This window comes from Salmo salar, chromosome ssa18 (assembly GCF_905237065.1).
Source record: "Salmo salar chromosome ssa18, Ssal_v3.1, whole genome shotgun sequence".
NCBI lineage: Eukaryota > Metazoa > Chordata > Actinopteri > Salmoniformes > Salmonidae > Salmo > Salmo salar.
Window position 1 is genome coordinate 64,479,889 of NC_059459.1, and position 19,319 is coordinate 64,499,207.

General features: G+C 43.5%; 1 protein-coding gene across 1 annotated transcript in view; it reads right to left on the reverse strand.

Annotated features, from left to right (window-relative positions):
• Positions 1 to 19,319, reverse strand: part of LOC123728738 (dedicator of cytokinesis protein 11-like) — a 137,592-nt gene that overhangs the window by 38,787 nt on the left and 79,486 nt on the right. Inside the window, 3 exon segments of the mRNA XM_045701398.1 lie at positions 11,732 to 11,947; positions 17,004 to 17,117; positions 19,056 to 19,238. Of these exon segments, the coding sequence (XP_045557354.1) occupies positions 11,732 to 11,947; positions 17,004 to 17,117; positions 19,056 to 19,238 (513 nt within the window).

A 19,319-nucleotide genomic window follows, 5' to 3' on the forward strand; every position in this document is an offset into this window, starting at 1 on the left:
TCTAGGACTTAGAAGTATGAGTCTGTGTTTACAGTTACTGTTTAGTTGTCAGTGTATGAGGAAGCCCAGACCAACTCTTTGGCTGTGTCTGAAATGGCACCCTACTCCCTATGGGCTCTGGTCAAAAGTTGTGCACTCTATAGGGAATAAAGTACCCACTTGATATGCAGCCTGTGTGTTTAAGCAGTGTATTAGGAAGCCCAGACCAATTATATGACGACCGACCGACCGACATGAAAGAATGCCGCTGCAATGGATAGCTGCTGTTTTACAGGCTCCTGACCAATTCTGCAAAAAAAATTCACGCTGATCTTTACTTTTTTGGTACATAATGTTTCCACCATCGTATCCTATGACCAAAAAGAACTTCTGGACATCAGAACAGCGATCACTAACTTCGATTTGGATGAAGATCTTTACTTCAACAAGTCAGAGGCGTAGCACATACTGTACTGCTCACACCGGACCGGGCCCATCTCCCTGAGACTCAGAAAAGAAAAAGGCGGCATTAGAGAGGGCGATGTATGGGCACCCTGATGAAACTACGTCGGTGAGTACATACTGTAAACCGCCTGTACCCTCTGTTCTATTGGTAAACGTACAATCACTGGAGAACAAACTGGACAAGCTCTGTTTGAGACTATCCTATAAGGGGGACCCTGAAGATTTGTAATATTCTATGTTTCTCAGAGTCGTGGCTGAACAAGTACAAGGTTTTTCTATGCATCGACAGAACAGCAGCGTCGGATAAGCTCAAGGGGGAGGTGTGTGTGTCTCTCTGTTAACAACAGCTGGTGCGCAATCTCTAATATTAAGGAAGTCTCTAGGTTCTTCTCACGTGAGTTAGAATACCTCATGATAAGTTGCTGACCATAATATTTTCCATAGCTGTCTATTTACCATCACAAACCGATGCTAGCAGTAAGACCGCATTCAACGAGCTGCATAGGACCATAAGCAAACAAGAAAATGCTCATCCAGACGCGGCGCTCTTGGTGGCCGGTGATTTTAATCCAGGAAAACTGAAATTCGTATTACCTAATTTCTACCAGCTTGTCACCTATGTAACTAAAGGCGAAAAAAATCTTACTCCAAACACAGAAAAAGCATAGAAAGCTCTCTCTCGTCCTCCATTTTGCAAATTTGACCATAACTCTATACACCTGATTCCTGCTTACAAGCAAAAACTCAAACAGGAAGTACCAGTGACGCGCTCAATATGGAAGTGGTCCGACGAAGCAGATGCTAAGCTACAGGACTGTTTCACTAGCACAGACTGGAATAGAACCAAAAAATTTGATCATATTACTCCAGTGCTAGCCTCCCTACACTGGCTTCCTGTTAAGGCAAGGGCTGATTTCAAGGTTTTACTGCTAACCTACAAAGCATTACATGGGCTTGCTCCTACCTTTCTTTCCGATTTGGTCCTGCCGTACATACCTACACGTACGCTACGGTCACAAGACGCAGGCCTCCTAATTGTCCCTAGAATTTCTAAGCAAACGGCTGGAGGTAGGGCTTTCTCCTATAGAGCTCCATTTTTATGGAATGGTCTGCCTACCAATGTGAGAGACGCAGACTCAGTCTCAACCTTTAAGTCTTTCCTGAAGACTTATCTCTTCAGTAGGTCCTATGATTAAGTATAGTCTGGCCCAGGAGTGTGAAGGTGAACGGAAAGGCTGGAGCAACGAACCGCCCTTGCTGTCTCTGCCTTGCCGGTTCCCCTCTTTCCACTGGGATTCTCTGCCTCTAACCCTTTTACAGGGGCTGAGTCACTGGCTTACTGGTGTTCTTCCATGCCGTCCATGGGAGGGGTGCGTCACTTGAGTGGGTTGAGTCACTGACGTGGTCTTCCTGTCTGGGTTGGCGCCCCCCCTTGGGTTGTGCCATGGCGGAGATCGTTGTGGGCTATACTCGGCCTTGTCTTAGGACGGTAAGTTGGTGGTTGGAGACATCCCTCTAGTGGTGTGGGGGCTGTGCTTTGGCAAAGTGGGTGGGGTTATATCCTGCCTGTTTGGCCCTGTCCGGGGGTATCATCGGATGGGGCCACAGTGTCTTTTGATCCCTCCTGTCTCAGCCTCCAGTATTTATGCTGCAGTAGTTTATGTGTCGGGGGGCTAGGGTCAGTCTGTTACATCTGGAGTATTTCTCTTGTCTTATCCGGTGTCCTGTGTGAATTTAAATATGCTCTCTCTAATTCTCTCTCTCTCTTTCTGTCTTTCTCTCGGAGGACCTGAGCCCTAGGACCATGCCTCAGGACTACCTGGTATGATGACTCCTTGCTGTCCCCAGTCCACCTGGCCGTGCTGCTGCTCCAGTTTCAACTGTTCTGCCTGCGGCTATGGAACCCTGACCTGTTCACCGGACGTGCTTGTTGCACCCTCGACAACTACTATGATTATTATTATTTGACCATGCTGGTCATTTATGAACATTTTAACATTTTAACATCTTGACCATGTTCTGTTATAATATCCACCCTGCACAGCCAGAAGAGGACTGGCCACCCCTCATAGCCTGGTTCCTCTCTAGGTTTCTTCCTAGGTTTTTGGCCTTTCTAGGGAGTTTTTCCTAGGGAGTTTTTCCTAGCCACCGTGCTTCTTTCACATGCTTTGCTTGCTGTTTGGGGTTTTAGGCTGGGTTTCTGTACAGCACTTTGAGATATCAGCTGATGTACGAAGGGCTATATAAAAATACATTTGATTTGATTTGATTATTCGCAAATGGAAGAAACACAAAAGAACTGTCAATCTCCCTCGCCTGGGGCTCCATGCAAGATCTCACCTCGTGGAGTTGCAATGATCATGAGAACGGTGAGGAATCAGTCCAAAACTACACGGGAGGATCTTGTCAATGATCTCAAGGCAGCTGGGACCATAGTCACCAAGAAAACAATTGGTAACACACTACGCCGTGAAGGACTGAAATCCTGCAGTGCTCACAAGGTCCCCCTGCTCAAGAAAGCACAGATACATGCCCGTCTGAAGTTTGCCAATGAACATCTGAATGATTCAGAGGACAACTGGGTGAAAGTGTGGTGGTCAGACGAGACCAAAATGGAGCTATTTGGCATCAACTCAACTTGCCGTGTTTGGAGGAGGAGGAATGCTGCCTATGACCCCAAGAACACCATCCCCACCGTCAAACATGGAGGTGGAAACATTATGCTTTGGGGGTGTTTTTCTGCTAAGGGGACTGGACAACTTCACCGCATCAAAGGGACGATGGACGGGGCCATGTACCATCAAATCTTGGGTGAGAACCTCCTTCCCTCAGCCAGGGCATTGAAAATGGGTCGTGGATGGGTATTCCAGCATGGCAATGACCCAAAAGACACGGCCAAGGCAACAAAGGAGTGGCTCAAGAAGAAGCACATTAAGGTCCTGGAGTGGCCTAGCCAGTCTCCAGACCTTAATCCCATAGAAAATCTGTGGAGGGAGCTGAAGGTTCGAGTTGACAAACGTCAGCCTCGAAACCTTAATGACTTGGAGAAGATCTGCAAGGAGGAGTGGGACAAAATCCCTCCTTAGATGTGTGCAAACCTGGTGGCCAACTACAAGAAACGTCTGACCTCTGTGATTGCCAACAAGGGTTTTGCAACCAAGTACTAAGTCATGTTTTGCAGATGGGTCAAATACTTATTTCCCTCACTAAAATGCTAATCATTTTATAACATTTTTGACATGCGTTTTCTGTATTTTTTTGTTGTTATTCTGTCTCTCACTGTTCAAATAAATCTACCATTAAAATGATAGACTGATCATTTCCTTGTCAGTGGGCAAACGTACCAAATCAGCAGGGGTTCAAATACTTTTTTCCCCTCACTGTATGCATAGTCACTTTAACTATACATTCATGTACATACTACCTCAATTGGCCCGACCAACAAGTGCTCCCGCACATTGGCTAACCGGGCTATCTGCATTGTGTCCCACCACCCGCCAACCCCTCTTTTTACGCTACGGCTACTCTCTGTTCATCATATATGCAGTCACTTTAACCATACCTACATACTACCTCAATAAGCCTGACTAACTGGTGTCTGTATATAGCCTTGCTACTGTTATTTTCAAATGTCTTTTTACTGTTTTATTTCTTTACTTACACACACACACACACACACACACACACACCTTTTTCCCGCACTATTGGTTAGAGCCTGTAAGTAAGCATTTCACTGTAAGGTCTACACCTGTTGTATTCGACGCACGTGACAAATAAACTTTGATTTGATTACCAGCCATGGTGAACAATATGATATGTTAAAAATACATGTTTTGTCATTTGGATATTCATGAGTGAGTGTATTTTAATCACCACAAACTACATTTTAAACCAGCCTTGGTTTAGTCACTCATTTAATTTTGCTGTACAGAACAAACATTAGCAAAGCAAAAATAAGCCATAATGAATACATTCCATATTTAAATGCATCTCATCTAGTTGAAGTGCTGCAATGTGAAAGCAACTCTGTGTGCAAGTCCTCGTTGGTCATTGCCTGCCTCAGCTATGGGCACATCTGCTCGATCCTGATCTTCCATTGGAGGATCAGGACAGCAATGCTGCTTCAGGCAGTTGTGCAGCACAGCTGTAGCAATGATCACCTTGCAGCATCTTCTTAGCTTGAAACAAAGTGTATTGCGTAAACACTGGAATACATTTTTCCATACTCCAAACATATGCTCGACCATCCCTCTCGTCCGGATATGAGCTCGGTTGCATCATTGCTGCTCAGCTGCTGTGGGATTTATGTATGGAGTGAATAAAAAGTTACTCTGACCATATCCACTGTCACCAAGTAGTAGTCCACTATGTTGTCCTCTCTGAGACCTAGCACACAATGAAGAGTTGAGAAAAATCCTTCAATCATGAGTTGCACCTTTCCAACGGGCAACAATGTTTGAAAACTCTAAATTAGGAGAGCATACACCCTGAACATTGATGGAAGACCAGTTCTTACGGTTCCTGTGCTCCTCAGCATCAGGAGTTGATGGACACTTGATGGGAACATGACATCCATCTATACAGCCAATCACTCCTGGGAAGTGCCCATATTCATAGAATTGCACTTTATAGTTGTCTTGGCCAGCAGCATCAGGAAACTTGATGTAAACACTCCTCAGTTCACAAATGACCCTGCAGACTGAACTACTCCACACACACACACACACACACACAAATCACCAGTTTCACAATGAAAGGTTCCAGATGCCAAAAACCTCAAAGTGATCAGAACTTGGGTAAAGGCCTTCCTCTTTGAGACAGAGAGGAAAGTCTAGGCTCAAGAAAGATATTATCTCCAGTGCATTTTATTTGTACATACGACAGTGGTCTCAAAAAGCTATTTCATCAAAGTAATTTAATGGATTACTCCTATCCATCCTCCTAAGTACTCGTCTGCACTATTGATGCACTATTGTAAAGTGGTTGTTCCACTGGATATTTAAGGTGAATGCACCAATTTGTAAGTCGCTCTGGATAAGAGCGTCTGCTAAATGACTTAAATGTAAATGTCTGGCTGCCCTCTGTAGTGCATGTTGGTCTTCATTTAGATATTCAAAATAGTCCCTGCTCCCTCACAAACAGTACTAAGCAGAAGTTAAACCTGTCTCTTTGAAGGATTAATTTAAGATTCAATTTAGTCCTAGAGTAGCTCTAATCCTCCCTCTTGCAATCAGCATTGTTTAATCTAGAACAGGCTAAATCTATGACTATTTTAAAATAAGTCTGTGCAAGTCGCTTTGAGTTAAGACAGCTCAAACAGGCATTTTAGTCTGGGACTAGGCTTCAGCCTTGTCTGTGAAACCAGCCCTTAATTCCTAAATGCCTCACCGCCAGTCCACTATATCATATTGTGGGAAATGGCATCAATTAGAAAGGATAGCTGAGTGTTTGTGTGTGTGTGTGTGTGTTCCCTCCAAGACTGACGGTTATTTGGGAGAATTCCTGTTTACTCCAACCCCCTTCCTCCCAGTGCTCCCGGCGTTCCTTGACTAATTTGTTTCCCAGAGTATTCTGGCCCGAACATGACAACATGTAAGAGGAGTTGGCTAGAGCACACACAGATCTGGACCAGGCTACCTTCCCAGGCCATTTGAATACATATCTCTAAAAAAGGTCAGTGGCTGGAAGTCTCAGTTCCCCATATTTACATACAGTATGGTATTAGATTCCTCTATAGCATGGCTCTCCAACACAGTTCCTAAAGAACTTCCCTCCTGTAGGTTTTCACTCCAAACCCAGTTGTAATCAAAATTATTCAGCTTATCAACAAACTAATTATTAGAATCAGGTGAGTTAGATTAGCGTTGGAGTGAAAACCTACAGGACGGTAGGTCTCCAGGAACAGGGTTGGAGAGCCCTGAACTAGTGTGTTCAGAACTGTACACATTTCCATAAATATCAGATTCCTCTTCAGCGCATGTTCAGAACTGAACATATTTACATGCATATCAGATTCCTCTACAGCGCAAGTTCAGAACTGTACAAATTTTCCAAATATAGAAGAGTCCTTAATAGCGCAACTTCAGCACAGCACACAGACTTTGAAAGACAGTTAAAGCAAAGTGCTGAGATATCCAGTGCTGATTGCAACATGTATGTGGTTGGTGTTGAATCAAGCATAAACTATTTCGAGAATTCTACACCGATACAAACCCAGAAAACATATGTACACGTTGAAATATAGTGAGCTCCAAAAGTATTGGGAGAGTGGCACACTTTTTATAGTTTTTTTGTTGATTATTTTGTGCCCAATAGAAATTAATGATAAATAATGAATTATGTCATTTTGGAGTCACTTTTATTGTAAATAAGAATACAATATGTTTCTAAACACTTCTACATTAATGTGGATTTTTGGGGGGGTATGATATTTGTGCATCTAACTTTCTCATCATTATTCACGATTCATTCAGGATTATCTGTAATCATGGTAGCATCCACCTTAATGTAGCATCCACACAGGAGGTCCAGTACTTGGAAGAAATTAAATCTACTTTCACATCTAGGTCACTGGGAAAACATATTGGTTTGTGTCCAAAAAGGCACCCTATTCCCTATATAGTGCACTAACTTTGACTTTGGCCCTGGCCTGACATCTGGGACGCAGGCATTAAAGAAAAGAGACAAACAAGAGGTTTGCATGAGGCCACCATGGTAAAGTAGTTATATTTACTTACAATGAAGTTCTAGGACTTAGAAGTATGAGTCTGTGTTTACAGTTACTGTTTAGTTGTCAGTGTATGAGGAAGCCCAGACCAACTCTTTGGCTGTGTCTGAAATGGCACCCTACTCCCTATGGGCTCTGGTCAAAAGTTGTGCACTCTATAGGGAATAGAGTACCCACTTGATATGCAGCCTGTGTGTTTAAGCAGTGTATTAGGAAGCCCAGACCAATTATATGACGACCGACCGACCGACATGAAAGAATGCCGCTGCAATGGATAGCTGCTGTTTTACAGGCTCCTGACCAATTCTGCAAAAAAAATTCACGCTGATCTTTACTTTTTTGGTACATAATGTTTCCACCATCGTATCCTATGACCAAAAATAACTTCTGGACATCAGAACAGCGATCACTAACTTCGATTTGGATGAAGATCTTTACTTCAACAAGTCAGAGGCGTAGCACATACTGTACTGCTCACACCGGACCGGGCCCATCTCCCTGAGACTCAGAAAAGAAAAAGGCGGCAGAGAGGGCGATGTACGGGCACCCTGATGAAACTACGTCGGTGAGTACATACTGTAAACCGCCTGTACCCTCTGTTCTATTGGTAAACGTACAATCACTGGAGAACAAACTGGACGAGCTCTGTTTGAGACTATCCTATAAGGGGGACCCTGAAGATTTGTAATATTCTATGTTTCTCAGAGTCGTGGCTGAACAAGTACAAGGTTTTTCTATGCATCGACAGAACAGCAGCGTCGGATAAGCTCAAGGGGGAGGTGTGTGTGTCTCTCTGTTAACAACAGCTGGTGCCCAATCTCTAATATTAAGGAAGTCTCTAGGTTCTTCTCACGTGAGTTAGAATACCTCATGATAAGTTGCTGACCATAATATTTTCCATAGCTGTCTATTTACCATCACAAACCGATGCTAGCAGTAAGACCGCATTCAACGAGCTGCATAGGACCATAAGCAAACAAGAAAATGCTCATCCAGACGCGGCGCTCTTGGTGGCCCGTGATTTTAATCCAGGAAAACTGAAATTCGTATACCTAATTTCTACCAGCTTGTCACCTATGTAACTAAAGGCGAAAAAAATCTTACTCCAAACACAGAAAAAGCATAGAAAGCTCTCTCTCGTCCTCCATTTTGCAAATTTGACCATAACTCTATACACCTGATTCCTGCTTACAAGCAAAAACTCAAACAGGAAGTACCAGTGACGCGCTCAATATGGAAGTGGTCCGACGAAGCAGATGCTAAGCTACAGGACTGTTTCACTAGCACAGACTGGAATAGAACCAAAAAATTTGATCATATTACTCCAGTGCTAGCCTCCCTACACTGGCTTCCTGTTAAGGCAAGGGCTGATTTCAAGGTTTTACTGCTAACCTACAAAGCATTACATGGGCTTGCTCCTACCTTTCTTTCCGATTTGGTCCTGCCGTACATACCTACACGTACGCTACGGTCACAAGACGCAGGCCTCCTAATTGTCCCTAGAATTTCTAAGCAAACGGCTGGAGGTAGGGCTTTCTCCTATAGAGCTCCATTTTTATGGAATGGTCTGCCTACCAATGTGAGAGACGCAGACTCAGTCTCAACCTTTAAGTCTTTCCTGAAGACTTATCTCTTCAGTAGGTCCTATGATTAAGTATAGTCTGGCCCAGGAGTGTGAAGGTGAACGGAAAGGCTGGAGCAACGAACCGCCCTTGCTGTCTCTGCCTTGCCGGTTCCCCTCTTTCCACTGGGATTCTCTGCCTCTAACCCTTTTACAGGGGCTGAGTCACTGGCTTACTGGTGTTCTTCCATGCCGTCCATGGGAGGGGTGCGTCACTTGAGTGGGTTGAGTCACTGACGTGGTCTTCCTGTCTGGGTTGGCGCCCCCCTTGGGTTGTGCCATGGCGGAGATCGTTGTGGGCTATACTCGGCCTTGTCTTAGGACGGTAAGTTGGTGGTTGGAGACATCCCTCTAGTGGTGTGGGGGCTGTGCTTTGGCAAAGTGGGTGGGGTTATATCCTGCCTGTTTGGCCCTGTCCGGGGGTATCATCGGATGGGGCCACAGTGTCTTTTGATCCCTCCTGTCTCAGCCTCCAGTATTTATGCTGCAGTAGTTTATGTGTCGGGGGGCTAGGGTCAGTCTGTTACATCTGGAGTATTTCTCTTGTCTTATCCGGTGTCCTGTGTGAATTTAAATATGCTCTCTCTAATTCTCTCTCTCTCTTTCTGTCTTTCTCTCGGAGGACCTGAGCCCTAGGACCATGCCTCAGGACTACCTGGTATGATGACTCCTTGCTGTCCCCAGTCCACCTGGCCGTGCTGCTCCTCCAGTTTCAACTGTTCTGCATATGGAACCCTGACCTGTTCACCGGACGTGCTTGTTGCACCCTCGACAACTACTATGATTTTTATTATTCCTAGGGAGTTTTTCCTAGCCACCGTGCTTCTTTCACATGCATTGCTTGCTGTTTGGGGTTTTAGACTGGGTTTCTGTACAGCACTTTGAGATATCAGCTGATGTACGAAGGGCTATATAAATAAATTTGATTTGATTTGAATATGTTCTGGGATTCATCCGATGGCATTGAGTAGTTAACCACATCAGTTACGGGCTTCATTAATAAGTGCATCGACGACGTCATCCCCACAGTGCATTCGGAAAGTATTCAGACCATTTCCCTTTTTCCACATTTTGGTACGTTACAGCCTTATTATGAAATGGATGAAATAAAAATCTACACACAATACCTGATAATGAGAAAGAAAAAACAGGTTTTTAGAATTTTTTGCCAATTTATAAAAAATGTACATAAAAGTATTCAGACCCTTTGCTATGAGACTCGAAAATGAGCTCAGTTGATTCCTGTTTCCATTAGTCATCCTTGAGATATTTCTACAACTCGATTGGAGTCCACCTGTGGTAAATTCAATTGATTGGACATGATTTGGAAAGGCACACACCTGTCTATATATGGTCCAACAGTTGACAGTGCATGTCAGAGCAAAAGCCAAGCCATGAGGATGAAGGAATTGTCCGTAGAGCTCCGAGACAGGATTGTGTCGAGGCACAGATCTGGGGAAGGATAGCAAAACATTTCTGCAGCAGTTGAAGGTCCCCAAGAACACAGTGGCCTCCATCATTCTAAAATGGAAGAAATGTTTTACCAAGACTCTTCCTAGAACTGGCCACCCGGCAAAACTGAGCAATCAGGTGAGAATGGCCTTGGTCAGGGAGGTGAGCAAGAAGCCGATGGTCACTCTGACAGAGCTCCAGAGTTCCTCTTTGGAGATGGGAGAATCTTCCAAAAGGACAACCATCTCTGCAGCACTCCACCAAATCAGGCATTTATGGTAGAGTGGCCAGATGGAAGCCACTCAGTAAAAGGCACATGAAAGCCCGCTTGGAGTTTGCCAAAAGGCACCTAAAGGACTCTCATACCATGAGTAAACAATATGTTCTGGTCTGATGGAACCAAGATTCAACTTATTGGCCTGAATGCCAAGCATCATGTCTGGCACCATGCTGGTTAAGTGTGCCTTGAATTCTAAATAAAATCACTGACAGTATCACCAGCAAAGCACTCCCACACCATCCCACCTCCTCCTCCATGGTTCACAGTGGGAACCACACATACGGAGATCATCTGTTCACCTCCTCTGTGTCTCACAAAGACACGGCAGTTGGAACCAAAAATCTCAAATTTGTACTCATCAGACCAAAGGACAGATTTCCACCGGTCTAATGTCCATTGCTTGTGTTTCTTGGCCCAAGCAAGTCTCTTCTTGTTATTGGCGTCCTTTAGTAGTGGTTTCTTTGCAGCATTCGACCATGAAGGCCTGATTCACACAGTCTCCTCTGAACAGTTCATGTTGAGATGTGTCTGCTACTTGAACTCTGTGAAGCATTTACTTGGCCTGCAATCTGAGGTGCAGATAACTCTAATGAAATTATCCTCTGCAGTAGAGGTAACTCTGGGTCTTCTTGTCCTGTGGCGGACCTCATGAGAGCCAGTTACATCATAGCGCTTGATGGTTTTTGCGACTTGAAATGTTCCAGATTGACTGACCTTCATGTCTTAAAGTAATGATGGACTGTCGTTTCTCTGTGCTTATTTGAGGTGTTCTTGCCATAATATGGACTTTGTCTTTTACCAAATAGGGCTATCTTCTGTATACCAGCCCTACCTTGTCACAACACAACTGATTGACTGAAACGCATTAAGAAGGAAATACATTCCACAAAGGCACACATGTTAACTGAAATGCATTCCATTTGACTACCTCATGAAGCTGATTGAGAGAATGCCAAGAATGTGCAAAGCTGTCATCAAGGCAAAGGGTGGTTGCTTTGAAGAATCTCAAATATAAAATATATTTTTATTTATTTAAAACTTTTCTGGTTACTACAGGATTCCATATGTGTTATATCATAGTTTTGATATGTTCACTATTTTTCTACAATGTAGAAAATAGTAAAAATAAAGAAAAACCATTGAATGAGTAGGTGTGTCAAAACTTTTGACTGGTACTGTACATGTTTCTGTACATAATTGACTGTACCTCAGAGAGGTCTCCGTTCTTGACGTGTGCCCGGGCCATGCTATCCAGCCAGGTGCGTCGCAGCTCGGGGGTGGAGGCGTAGGAGTGAGCCAGGCTGTACTGCAGGTCCATCAGCATCTCTGGGTCCTTCTCATGCTCCCTCATTTGGGCTGTGGCCATCAGCACCGTCCGGATACGCTTGGTCAGTCCCTTCACCTCCCCAGGGAACGCTGTCGACTACACGCACACAAACACACACAAAGCACAGCGCAGCCTGAAGGTTACTGGTAACCATTCTGTACTAGGGAGTGTGCTAATTTATTCATCCTCAAATAAACATAACTGGAACAGTACAGACAGTTGGTAATTTACAAAACATTAGCAGAACACATTTCCCATCCTTCACAGTGGATCTGCATCTGAGTAATTTAGCAGGTACTCGTATCTAGTAAGACTTAAGTGTATTCACAGGCAAAGTCAGAAAGCATCCTGGTCATCTGCTCGACTCAAGACTGTCTTAGCCCAATGAGCTAAAGCCTCGGCATTAGGCTAGCTCTGGGAGCTAACACGCGTCTTAACCACCTCAGATATATTTACATTTCAAGCTATTACAGACTGCAGCAAGACCTTGATACCTTACACGTCTTATGAAAAAATCTCCCTTTCCAAGCCGCATATCCTACTCCAAGACAACAGTCTGGTGAATATCTGACCGGGGAACAAACAAAAGTATCACTCATTAAAAGAGCACAGCCAAGGCAGTATATACAGTGCATTCAGAAAGTATTCAGAGCCTTTGACTTTTTCCACATTTTGTTAATTTACAGCCTTATCCTCTATGGGCTAGGCGGGACGAATTCGTCCCACCTACGTAACAGCCACTTGAAGCCTGTGGCGCGATTTTCAAAACCTTAAAAATCCTATTACTTCAATTTCTCAAACATATGACTATTTTACAGCTATTTAAAGACAAGACTCTCGTTAATCTAACCACACTGTCCGATTTCAAAAAGGCTTTACAACGAAAGCAAAACATTAGATTATGTCAGCAGAGTACCAAGACAGAAATAATCAGACACCCATTTTTCAAGCTAGCATATAATGTCACAAAAACCCAGAAGACAGCTAAATGCAACACTAACCTTTGATGATCTTCATCAGATGACAACCCTAGGACATTATGTTATACAATACATGCATGTTTTGTTCAATCAAGTTCATATTTATATCAAAAACCAGCTTTTTACATTAGCATGTGACGTTCAGAACTAGCATACCCCCCGCAAACTTCCGGGGAATTCGCTAACATTTTACTAAATTACTCACGATAAACGTTCACAAAAAGCATAACAATTATTTTAAGAATTATAGATACAGACCTCCTCTATGCACTCGATATGTCCGATTTTAAAATAGCTTTTTGGTGAAAGCACATCTTGCAATATTCTAAGTACATAGCCCAGGCATCACGGGCTAGCTATTTAGACACCCGGTAAGTTTAGCACTCACCATAATCATATTTACTATTATAAAAGTTTGATTACCATTTGTTGTCTTCGTCAGAATGCACTCCCAGGACTGCTACTTCAATAACAAATGTTGGTTTGGTCCAAAATAATCCATCGTTATATATCCGAATAGCGGCGTTTTGTTCGTGCGTTCCAGACACTATCCGAAATGGTAAAGAAGGGTCGTGCGCATGGCGCAATTCGTGACAAAAAAATTCTAAATATTCCATTACCGTACTTCGAAGCATGTCAACCGCTGTTTAAAAATCAATTTTTATGCCATTTTTCTCGTAGAAAAGCGATAATATTCCGACCGGGAATCTCCTTTTCGGCAAACAGAGGGAAAAAAAAATCACAAAGACGGGGGCGGTCAGGTCACGCGCCTAAGCCCAGAGTCCCTTGATCGGCCACTTGAGAAAGGCGATAATGTGTTTCAGCCTGGGGCTGGGATGACGACATTCAGGTTTTTCCCGGGCTCTGAGCGCCTATGGACGACGTAGGAAGTGTCACGTTAGAGCAGAGATCCTTAGTAAAAGATAAGAGATGGCAAAGAAGTTCCAGAAATGGTCAGACAGGCCACTTCCGGTAAAGGAATCTCTCAGGTTTTGACCTGCCATTTGAGTTCTGTTATACTCACAGACACCATTCAAACAGTTTTAGAAACTTTAGGGTGTTTTCTATCCATATGTAATAAGTATATGCATATTCTAGTTACTGGGTAGGAGTGGTAACCAGATTAAATCGGGTACGTTTTTTATCCAGCCGTGTCAATACTGCCCCCTAGCCCTAACAGGATTATACTAAAATGGATTACCCCATAATGACAAAGAGAGAACAAGTTTTTGTCAATGTTCTGCAAATGTATTAAAATTAAAAACAGAAATAGCTTATTCACATAAGTTCAGACCCTTTGCTATGACACTCAAAATTGAGCTCAGGTTCATCCTTTATACATTGATCATCAGATGTTTCTATAACTTGATTGGAGTCCACCTGTGGTAAATTCAAATGGTTGGACATAATATGGAAAGCCACACACCTGTCTATATAAGGTCCCACAGTTGACAGTGCATGTCAGTGCAAAAACCAAGCCATGAGGTCAAAGGAATGGTCTGTAGAGCTCCAAGACAGGATTGTGTCGAGGAACAGATCTGGGGAACGGTAGCAAAACATTTCTGCAGCATTGAAGGTCCTCAAGAACATAGTGGCCAGCATCATTCTTAAATGGAAGAAGTTTGGAACTGCCAAGACTCTTCTGAGAGCTGGCCGCCCGGCCAAACTGAGCAATCTGGGGAGAAAGGCCTTGGTCAGGGAGGTGACCAGGAACCCGATGGTCACTCTGACAGAGCTCCAGAGTTCCACTGTAGAGATGGGAGAACCTTCCAGAAGGACAACCATCTCTGCAGCACTCAACCAACCAGGCCTTTATGGTAGAGAGGCCAGGTGGAAGCCATTCCTCAGTAAAAGGCACATGATAGCCCGCTTGAAGTTTGCCAAATGGCACCTAAAAGACTCTCAGACCATGAGAAACAAGATTCTCTGGTCTGATGAAACCAAGATTGAACTATTTGGCCTGAAATCCAAGCATCACGTATGGAGGAAACCTGTCACCATCCCTACGGTGAAGCATGGTGGTGGCAGCATCATGTTGTGGGAATGTTTTTCAGCGGCAGGGACCGGGAGACTAGTCAGGATCGAGGGAAAGATGAACAGAGCAAAGTACAGAGAGATCCTTGATGAAAACCTGCTCCAGATCGCTCAGGACGTCAGATTTGGTCGAAGGCCAACGAAGGACAATGACCCTAAGCACACAGCCAAGACAAGGCAGGAGTGGCTTTGGGACAAGTCTTTGAATATCCTTGAGTAGCCCAGCCAGAGCCCGGACTTGAACCCATTCGAACATCTCTGGAGAGACCTGAAAATAGCTGTGCAGCGATGCTCCCCAGCCAACCTGACAGAGCTTTAGAGGGTCTGCATAGAAGAATGGGAGAAACTCCCCAAATGTAACGTAACAAAATATGGAAAAAGTAAAGGGGTCTGAATACTTTCTGAATGCACTGCATGTCCCTTTGACACTCTTGTTAAACTCATTACAGCAGGACTGTTAAAATCAAAGTATATTGGTCATGTACACAGATTTCCAATGTTATCGCAGGTGCGTTTCTAGCTTCAACAGTGCAGTAATGATACCTAGCAATACAAATCAATACGCACATAATCCAAAAAGTAAAAAGAAAGAAATTAAGAAATACCAGAACGAGCAATGTCAGAGTCCGGAATATATATATATATATATAAAAATAATGGTTTCGATAGACATTATAGATAGTATATGAATAGAAAAGGTGTGTGTGTACAGCAGTAGTTATATAGGATGAGCCATGACTAGAATAAAGTATATAGATATAAAGTGGTTAAAACAGTATGGTTAAACATTATTAAAGTGACCACTGTTCAACGACTATGTACTGTACATAGGGCAAAGCAGTCTCTAAGGTGCAGAATAGAGTACCAGGTGGTAGTCGGCTAGTAACAGTGACTAAAGTTCAGGGTAGGGTACTGGGTGGAGGCCGGCTAGCGGTGACTGTTTAACAGTCTGATAGAAGCTGTTTGTCAGTCTCTCAGTTCCAGCTTTAATGCACCTGTACTGTCTTGCTCCTTCTAGATGGTAAGGGGGTGAACAGGGTGTGGCTCGGGTGGCTGAGGACCTTGATGATCTTCTTGGCCTTCCTGTGACATCGGGTGCTGTAGATGTCCTGGAGGGCAGGCAGTGTGCCCCCGGTGATGCGTTGGGCTGACCACCTCTGGAGAGCCCTGCGGTTGCGGACGGTGCAATTGCTGTACCAGGCGGTGATACAGCCTGTCAGGATGCTCTCAATGGTGCATCTGTAGAAGTTTGTGAGGGTCTTAGGGGCCAAGCCGAATTTCTTCAGCGTCCTGAGGTTGAAGAGGTCCTGTTGCACCCTCTTCACCACACTGTCTGAGTGACGGGACCATTCCAGGTCGTCAGTGATGTGCACGTCGAGGAACTTGAAGCTTTAGACCCTCTCCGCTGCAGCTCTGTTAATGTGGATGGGAGCGTTCTCTGTCTGCTGTCTCCTGTAGTCCACGATCAGCTCCTTCTTTTTGTTGAAGTTGACAGAGAGGTTATTTTGCACAAGGAGGGGTTCAGACCCAGGGCCGTGAGCTTAGTGATGAGCTTGGAGGGCACTATTTTGTTGAAAGCTGAGCTGGAGTCGATGAATAGCATTCTTACATAGGTATTTCACTTGTCCAGGTGGGATAGGGTAGTGTGCAATGCAATGGCGATTGCGTCGTCCAACAGACTGGGATATGGAGAGATTGTGGTGGTTTCTGTACTCTACCCTAGGTTAGCTACACAGCTGCTTTGTCACTGTTGGAGAACTAGTTGTTATTTTATGATGATGATGGAGATGTCTACCGGGTGAACAACAGACCCGAGGGGATGAAATAACCAGTTAACTTAGGTGTATGAAGGGCATAAAGCAAACCTCTGCTTACAGGGGGTTCTACACAGACCCAAAAGGGTTCTAGCTAAAAGTAAAAAGGATTCTCCTATGGGGACAGCCGGAGAACGCTTTTGTAATTCCTTTTTCTAAGAGTGGAGGGTTACTTTGGTTTTGTCACTGTTGTCAAGTTGTTGACGATGGAGACTTAAGACAGTGTTAGTCTTACAAGATAAAGCCTAGCAATTACGTAACCCTGGGAGCTAATTCATAACCACCTACAGCAAATATACATTACAAGCTTTTCCTAACGGTTACCTTCATGGCTTTGTCGCTGTTGGCAAAGTTGTTGATGATGGAGAGGGACTCCTGGAAGCGGGAGCTACCGGTCAGTGCCACATCTGAGATCAGCTGGCTCACTGCGATGATGATCTACACCAGCCCACATAAAAAAAGACTACAGTTTACTATAGAATACTACAGTACTTTCTATTGAATTATGTAGTAAACTGAAGTATACTTTAGAATACTATACTACACACTGTAGTATCCCTCGATCATGTGTAGTATACTGTAGAATATTATAGTAAATACTACAGTATTATCCACAAAAAAACACTGTAGTAAACACTACAGTAATGTCCGCAAAAACACCACAGTCCGCAAAAACACTACACTTTTATAACTAAATACTAAAGTGTTTAAGTTGCATATTCCCTGCCCATTCCCCTCCCCCATATCCCAATTTGTGCCACACATTGTGCCAAATATTGTTTTTCCCTACAGGTTATAGAAAAGAGCAGAAGCTCTGAACTATCCATTCAGAACCCAGTCCTACCTACAGGTTATGGAAAATGTTCTCTTTTCTCCAGTAGGTTCCCTCAAGGAGAAAGCCTCCACTTCAATGTCAAAGATAATACAACAAAAAAACTATAGTAAATACTTTAGTAATGTCTGCAAAAAAAACAACAGTAAATACTACAGTATACTACAATCCTCAAAAACACTACATTAATTACTTTAGTATATAATACAGTTATTTTTCCACAGTATTTATACTCTAGTTAAGTGTAAATGCTACAGTATACTACAGTAAAGTCTGCAGAAACACTACAGTGAATACTATAGTATTTATACCATAGTATACTAAAGTTTCGGAACGATAACAGTATCTCGTTATTAGTCTCATGTCAAGGAAACAACACACCAAGTATATTTAACTTCTTTAGGAAAACAGCCCTAATATTGGAAACAAACATCATTATGTCGTCATCTAGAGTCACATTTATTTATTTTCCAAGCTATAGCACACAATATTTTACATACAGCAGGTTTTTAAAGGACCAAAGAGTTTGGTCTGCTTTGAGTTTTCATTTTTGCCATGGAAACAATATTTCAATACTGGTATGGTCACAGCCCTAGTATACTAGTATTTTTTTAATGTGGGAGAAGGTAGAAAGAGAGATGAAGGGGGAACTGATGTTAACACAACACACCCCTGGCCTGGGGTGGTCCAGCGTTCTAGGCTGCTGCCTCTGAATCACAATGAAATTGATCAAATCCAACATCTGCACTTGCACACTCTATTTGCTCCTTCCTTTCTCACTGTCCTGTCCAATAAAACTACAAAAGGAGTGGGACTGTTCCAATCCTAAATAAAACAAACACACACACACACACACACACACGCACACGCACACGCACACGCACACAGCGCTCTGGCTGAGTTATGAGATGGAAATTGGAGCCCATTTTCATCACGGATAATTTAATTATTGAATATGTCCCTTGACGGCTTATGGAAGTATTGAGAATGGTTTCTAACAGGATTGTTAGAGGAAGTTGGGAATCTAAACAGCCGGTCTGTATTTCAACTTTCATTCACATTCTTTGGCCAGATGATCAAAGCAATGTCAGTGCTGTGATGTTAAATCTGCTTGGACATCAAATGAGTTTCCAACTGGTTCATAGCCATTCTTTGTGAGTGTTCATTGTTTTATTAAATATATTTGTGTGAGGGGAGTTTGTGCATGCTAAATTGATGAGACCGCACAGAGAGGACTCATGGGTTGGGTATAGTGCTACTTTGACATAACATGAAGTGCTTTGAAACTTGTTGTTCATAGGCACACCAGTGATGGACTGCTGATGATGCAATAACAGAATCAGTATTGCATTGCGCAGTTAAATAAACAATCAGTGACAGCTGGCAGTTCCTTGCCGTTCAGGGGGATGTTGTATATGACCTGTAGGTGAGTGCATAGGAAGGTTATCCTCTTGGTGTATTAATTTATGTATTCATCTATCCAACCCAACCATCCATCCATCCACCCACCCACCCGCCCACCCATCCATGTTACAATAGCTGACCTGCAGGTGAGTGCGTAGGAAGGTCTTCCTCTTGGTGTAATCATAGTTGTTCCTCATCAGCAGGTAGAGTAGAGCGGAGGCCTCGGCCCGCAGCAGACCCATCTTAGACACACAGCACTTCAGAACCTCATTGCACAGAGCCGCACACAGAGTCACACGGCCCTTAAACAACGCCACCGGGAACTGACAACAACAAAATCCCCATATGTAAATATACAGTGTTCAACAACGTAATGTAAAACATTGAAACAAATAATTAATCAG